This window comes from Ailuropoda melanoleuca, chromosome 1 (genome assembly GCF_002007445.2).
Source record: "Ailuropoda melanoleuca isolate Jingjing chromosome 1, ASM200744v2, whole genome shotgun sequence".
Taxonomy (NCBI): domain Eukaryota; kingdom Metazoa; phylum Chordata; class Mammalia; order Carnivora; family Ursidae; genus Ailuropoda; species Ailuropoda melanoleuca.
In genome coordinates, this window is record NC_048218.1 from 193,200,071 (window position 1) to 193,207,423 (window position 7,353).

A 7,353-nucleotide genomic window follows, 5' to 3' on the forward strand; every position below is an offset into this window, starting at 1 on the left:
ATCATCCACCAGCTAGCTAAATTACCTCAACAACATCCCTCAACACTCCCAATGACTGACCAGATTTGTTGCCTCTGTTAATATACACTCTCCAGAATCCTCAACATCTCACATTAAATAATCTTTTCATTTAGGGACTCCCAACTGCCAACACTTCCCCAAAGCATGAGTTGTGTTCCATGTGAGTACCCGCACTACCACATGTATGGCTCCTATGAATCTCAGCTTGCAGCTTCAAGGCCAGTTGCGGAGATTCATTTATGCCTGGAAAGCACGATAAATATTACTTTGAAAATGATACTCATTGAAGTTGACATTTGCTCTGGAAGAGTTCACTCACAACTTTGATGTTTCAGATAAACCAGTGAAAGACTGAGTGGTAAGCATACCTTCCAAACAGGCACAGCAGGTGCTCAGAAAAATCCTATTAAGCACATGTAATATGAGTAATGAAAATGCCTGGTCTTTCTATCCCTAGAAATTACTTTAGACTTGGAGAGGAAGACAAGGCAAGAGGGTGGCCTCCCATCCAACCCATGAGTTGTTTCAGATTTGAAGCTGGAATCAGTTGTAAGAATATAGGTGATTTTATGCAAGTGCAGGGAAAGCTATCAATTGCTAAGGATAAAGGAAATAAAACGCTATAAATACCATGAAAATAACACCTCGTAGGTGAGAATAAACGTTAAACTTAAAATTGTAAGTAGGTCCTTTAATTGCTAGCTGTCGAGGACATTTTCAGCAAGAAAAATCTGGGAAAACATTATCTATTAACAAACACAGCCTGTTACCGAAAGCCTTATGTTACTTATTAAATGTTATTCTTCCTATATTAAGATAAATGAAGATGAAATTACTATCCTTATCAGTGGAACGCAGAATTGGTTTTCCAGCAGTGACTGAGTCTGTGAATCATTGTTCCACTCTTATTTCTTATGAGTGGTGACATAAATATTAGACAATTCGGAAATCTGGAATGTTTTCTTCAGCTAAGCTGAACGAACCTATCTGCAGTTCAACACTGACATTTGGGCCTCAGTGGCACCAAGGTTTAATCAACTGAGCCAAAAACCGTGGCTCACTTATGATACCAAGATTGTTGCTTATCCTTCCCCATGCCTCAGAGGAAACGAGAAGATTGTTTTAAGCTAAGAAAAATACAAAGATCCGCCGAAAAAATATACAAAATGCATAAAGAAAATCACAGGGTGATCAGTGGCAGAACAAAGGACTCCTACTTCTCAGTCCACGTCTTTTTTTTTTTCCAGTCCACATCTTTAGGTATGCCTGTGGGAGCACAATATACTCTGATTTTTATTTAATTATTTTAAGTTCAATGTAAGTTTATAGATCCATTCCCTTGAACAACTCTAATAATAGCTACTACTCATACAAGTACTAAACACTGCCAAAACACTAAATGCTTATATACCTTATGTCAAATTTCTCACAAGTAGTGCTTGATACATAAGTAATACAAGCAGGTTACAGTATCTAGACATACTGAACAAGAAAACACAATGAAAAGTGACTTGTCCAGGGCCACAGAGCCTAGTGAAAGGCAAAGCTAGGACTAAACCCAGGCCACCAGGTTCCAAAGCAAGTGCTCTGGCCACTACACTAACTACACAGCACCTCCAGAGAGTCTCCAAATACTGGATGTGAAGGGACCTTATCGTAACAGTTGCTTTGTATTAAAAATCTACAATGGGCTACACGCTTTAGATACCTTACCTCATCTTCTTAGCAAATATAAAGACGTGATTTGTCCAAAGCTACAGATAGTAAATGTCTAATCTGAGACTTAAACCGGGGCCTGTTTAACTCCACGCTAATGCTCTTTTGACCAGGACCTGGAAGAACTCAGGATGACCCCCGAGTACTCAACAATTCAAGAGTGTGTCATCTTCAGAGGAAATTGCAATGGGCTGAGTATGGCTACAAGAAATGTATAGCACCACTAGACTCCAAGAATTTCAGAACTGGAAAAGATCAGAGGTCTTAGAGATGTACTCAAGCCCCATCATTTTGCAGATGAGAAAACTGAAGCACAGTGATGCAAATCAACCTTGAAAAAGAAGGATTTGTAGCAAGTGGGAGAACACTGCAAGGGCATTCCAGGTGAAGGGTGTATCCTGAAGAAAAGTAAAGCATAGAGGTCAAAAGAAGCATGGTGTGTGCCTGAATTATAATAATATAAATAAAATGTACTCTGTGAAAAAACACAAAAATAAAGAATACTTTTGTCGAGTGGCCAAAAGTCAGAGCTTCTTTTATTTAAAAAGTTTAGAAAAAAGTTTTTTAAACAGTCCCTCCATTTTAGTCCAAGATCTACCCCAATATCATACTTATCCTATTTAATCTTACCTAATATTTGATATGAATGTCTGTGCTGTGGCCAAATTTTCTTTTAATTTTGTTTGCTCTCATCACTGTGTCTGTAATTAGGGCAAGAGAATGTGGATTTATACACTGTTCTGGCCAGTGTCTTCTCACCCAAAATTTATTTTGCTCTCCCTTACTTTTCTTTTTTACCTTCAGGTACAAACAGTCAAAGCCTAAGGCAAGATTAAACAAATCTCTGCATAAAACTCAGAGTTCATAGTAGTTTTTATTTTACTCCAAAGAGTACAAACTAGACCACAACAATGCAACGCAGCCTCAGACACTGTATTACAAAAGGTGGTGCTATCATTAATTAGTGCAATATGAAGTGGTGGTCACAGACCAAAAATTGAGTTCAACAGTCTGAGTTTCTGTAAAGGAAACTTTAATATATTCTTCTCAGGTAACAGTTTCAGCATAAAAGTTTTTAAACATTTCAAATATATAAGAAGTTTTATTTCCTGATAACAGATGCTAAAAATTATTTACACATTTCATTTACTCATGCTGGTTGTCTAGTAACAGAGGAGGAAAATTTTTTAAAAAATAGTATAAAACTTTCAGAAGTGAAATTGCTTTATTGACTAGGTTCAAGCATACTTTCAAAAATGAGAGGCTCCAAATTCAGGTGCAGCGAAGAACGTGTTAATGAAGTTAGTGCTCATATACTAAAAACCTTAGAGAAAATTTAAGTTTTCAGTTTGTGTGTCAAGCACACGCGGGGACGTTAAAATTTTCTCTGCAACGTCTAGTTGAGAACTGACTGCTATAACTCGCCAGCGGTCTGAAAAATGCAAACCTATCTCAGGCCCTGTCAGGCTGGCAGACACTTGTCCTGAAGCAACTCGGCCTCGTCCAACACTTAGGCGGCAGGCCACAGAGATGGGAAAGAGGCGGTATCAAGTGAGGGCGAAGAAGCTAGAAGTCACCCCAGGGAAATGTCTATGGGGTGTGTGATTGTATGGCAATGGGTGTTATCAGAGGGAAAGCACTAAATGACCGAGAGTAGACACAGGTTTTCTCAAAACGCCAATTCACCTTGAGACAGGTAACGGGGCCAGTGCAAAACGACGGTAGGGGGTCCTGAACCCAGGAGGGGAAGACAAGCCCCATTTCACAGAAAATAAGACTGGGGTTTCAAAGTCCCACAACCAGTGAGCAATACAGTTAAACCTAGACTGCGAGCCCCTGGAGAGTCTAACTCAACGTGGCATTTCCCACCCGCCCCTGCACAGGGCTCAGCGCTTGGCACACAACCAGGAAATATCTCTGAATGAATGTCCCAAGTCTTGAAACTTCAAGCTTCTTTGCAGAGAACTCGGCTTCGGGCCGGACAACACTGGGGGCCGGGACGGGGGAAACCAGGCTGAGCGGGTCCCGGGAAGGTCGGAGGTTTGGGGTCCGAGTCCGAGTGCTGGCCCTCTGCCCGCCCACTGTCACTCACCCGGATGCCCTTCACCACGGTGATGTTCTCATTCTCGTCCGCCTCGAAGGTGACCCGGCGGGTGCTGGAGGTCCCCCCCATGGCTCCTGCTTCTGCCCCCGCAGAGACCTAGCCCGGACGCACGAGCACTTCAGGGCCCACGCGCACACACGCGCGCGGACGCGCCTGCACCCTTTCCTTGCACGGCGGGAGCAAGGCCACGACCCCAAGAAGCAAGGAGAAGGCGCCGGTCCCCAGCTCCCGCCTCCTCCGGTCACGCTCCACAACAAAAATGCCTCCGGTTGGTCGGAGATACGAACGACCCGCCTCTACTCGGTGAGGGCGCCCGGACTGGTTGGCCCGGACCCGGATGCTATGGCAACAGGTGCTGTTTGACTAGGTTTCCGCAGCCCCTGGGTGTACTGGGAATTGTAGTCTCCTTCAGGCGCGAGGGTAGCTGGGACATTCTCGCCTCAGATCCAGAGGGCCAAGGGAGCATGGCCTTCTGGGAGATGTGGTCTTGACTGTACGGAAGGTTTCTAACTGGGCACTTTCAAAGAAGTTCATTCCTCTAACAAAACATACTTTGAAAATATTGTTCTAGAAACTTACGTTGGTGGTTTAAAATAAACAGAGTCTCTGCTAAAGGAACTCCTAGTTTAATGAGGGAGATGCACTCTCTTAATGAAGCCATGCCTAGATTTCTAACAATAAAAACCTGAGGCAAAATTTAACATTTATTTTAATCTTAGCCTTAAAAAAATAAAAACTTGGCCTATGGCCTTGCCTCATGAGAACTCTGTACTATGTACTGTTTTGTTTACTTTTGTAAAGTAAAATTTTAAATATTATGGTTTTTAAATCTGCATATATGAAAACAGAGACAGTAACTTATTTGCACCAAACATGCAGATCATTCATTTTCTTGTTTCTCCTTCCACTTAAGTTACATAAGCTAGTGAGGCCATAATACGTTGAGGCAAAGAAAAGTTAAGTGATTGATAAAAATGGAATAAATTAGTGGAGGAATTAAAACTACATCAGACAAATTTGAGATAATCTATTTTAGAAAATTTCTAGTTCAGAATTTCACCTCTACAAGACCAGTAAATAATTTTTAAGTAATCTACACACACATTTAAAATTATTACTGGGACACCTGAGTGCCTTGGTTGGTTAAGCATCTGATTCTTGATCACAGCTCAGGTCTTGATCTCAGGGTGGTGAGTTTGAGCCTGGCCTTGGGCTCTACACTCAGTGTGGAATCTACTTTAAAAAAATTAAGTTATTATTTGCTAAATACCCTGTGACATGTAAGTTTAATCATGTAACTTCAGTCTTACAGAGTCAGATTTGGAAATTAGGCTGATGATAGTACTCTCTTAGAATCCCTTTCAACATTAAAAGCAACCATTAAAAGCATCCTGTTAATACATAGGCATTCACAAGCTGCAATAACACTTTTTGTAAGTTTTATTTATTTAAGTAATCTCTACATCCAAGGTGGGGTTTGAACTCACAACCCCTAGATCAAGGGTTGCATGCTCCACTAACTGAGCCAGACATACCCCTTAAATTGTGATAACATTTTTGAGTCTCAATTATGTGCTGATTTATTACTGTAGGAATCAAGGGCCAAGACTATGTCTTTCATCTCTGTATCCCTGGAGGTCAGTAGCAGAGTAGTGAATTTATTCCATGTCATCACTTTGTTAGTTTCAATATATATGCTTCCAAATTGTATTACACTACTTTGCAGTTTTGAGACTGCATGTTACTTTGTATAATTTACAATTCTTAAATTGTATAACATGTGTAAACCTTCCTTTTACAGGGAAATAAAAATCACAGGGATTATGTCTTTCCTTTCTTTGGCACATTCCCTCCATATTCACACCCTCCTCACTACTCCAAAATAGAGTACATATTGGAGATTCTACCTAAAACAGATGCTCAATTAATTCTTATCAAAATAACTATTTACAAGAGTTTAAGGAGATAGTAGAGATATGAAGGAACCTATAGTCATCTTGAATATATTTATGTCCTTAAGCTGTTAAATGAGTTATTTTGACAAAATAAAGAGGATGTGGTCTAAGTATGAGAAGTAGTGTATTGCCATCAATTTTATGATATAGAAACATGTAAGTGAGCTTATTAGGCAATAAAACATGCTTTAGAATTCATAATCCATTCTAAACAACATTACAAAAAAATTTGAACTGAAAAAAAAAGATACATCTTATTCTTGGAAAGAATACCTACTATAATGATATTGGCCTATCTGTATCAATTTCAAGGCCAAGCATGCCTACAGTCCCTTCTAAAGAAACTTTCTTGAGCTACCCAGAACCTGTGGTCTCCCTTTCTCTCTGGCCACAGCTTACTGGTGATCTTCTAACACAAGGCAGCATTTAATTAGCCAGAGAACTATGAACTTGAATGCAAAGCTTTACCCAGCCAAAAATAATAACAAACACTTGAGCCGCTCAGATTCTATGTCTTTTTACCTTTTCTCTCTTTATTGTGTTCTCAGATTTAAAAGTGAAAATTCAGAACATACAAAAAAACAACAAAGAGAGAAGCTCTGATACTGAGTCAGAACCACGAGGCATCATGGTAAACTAAAGAGAAGTAGGAGCAGAGACTGTAAGAATAAAAGGCATCCAGACTGGAAAAGAAGTAAAACCATATCTATTTGCAGATGGCATGATCTTACAAATACAAAAATCCCAAGAAATCCACCAAAAAAACTATTAGAACTAATTTTTAAAATTCAGCAAGGTTGCAGGATACAAGATCAACTTATAAAACTCAATTGTATTTCTATATGCTAGCAATTAACAAGCCAAGAATGAAATTAAGAAAACAATTTCATTTGTAACAACAACAAAAACAACTCAAATGGCATGAACTGATGGATAAACAAAATGTAGTATATCCAGGCAATGGAATATTATTCAGCAATTAAAAGGAATGAAGTACTGACATATGCCCCAGTATGGATGAACCTCAAGAACATTCCTCCAAGTGAAAGAACTCAGACGTAGAAAACCACTTCTTTATGACTCCATTTGAATGAAATGTCCAGAATGGGCAAATTCATATAAGAAAAAAAAAAAGCAGATTAGGCTTGCCAGAGGCTAGGAGGAGGTAAGAAGGAGAATGACTTCTAGTTGGAACAAGGTTTCTTTTGGGGGAGGGGTGATGAAAATGCCCTAAAATTAGATTATGGTGATGTTTGCAGAACTCTTTACATATTCTCTCACTGAATTTTACACTCAAAATGGATGAGCTTATAATATGTAAGCCGCATACCAATGAAGAATTTATAGCTATCAAAATTAACAACACAAGAAACAACAGGTGTTAGCAAGGATGCAGAGAAAGGAGAAACTCTGCACTGCTGGTGGAAATCCAAAGTGGAGTATCCCCTCTGGAGAATAGTATGGAGGTTTCTCACAAAGTTAAAAATAGAATTACCCTATGATCAGCAATTGCACCACAAGGTATTTACCCAAAGGATACAAAAATACAGATTTAAA

At 39.5% G+C, this 7,353-nt stretch overlaps 1 protein-coding gene across 2 annotated transcripts in view; it reads right to left on the reverse strand.

Annotated features, from left to right (window-relative positions):
* The window catches only part of CHCHD3 (coiled-coil-helix-coiled-coil-helix domain containing 3), a 137,457-nt gene extending 133,368 nt beyond the window's left edge, over nucleotides 1–4,089 (reverse strand). Inside the window, exon 1 of one of the 2 annotated variants that reach the window (XM_034672309.1) lies at nucleotides 3,830–4,089. In XM_034672309.1, the coding sequence (XP_034528200.1) occupies nucleotides 3,830–3,910 (81 nt within the window). In that variant the 5' untranslated portion in view covers nucleotides 3,911–4,089. The remainder of the gene's footprint in view (nucleotides 1–3,829) is intronic. The other variant, XM_034672312.1, reaches the window with a different exon arrangement.
* Nucleotides 4,090–7,353: the final 3,264 nt, after the last annotated feature.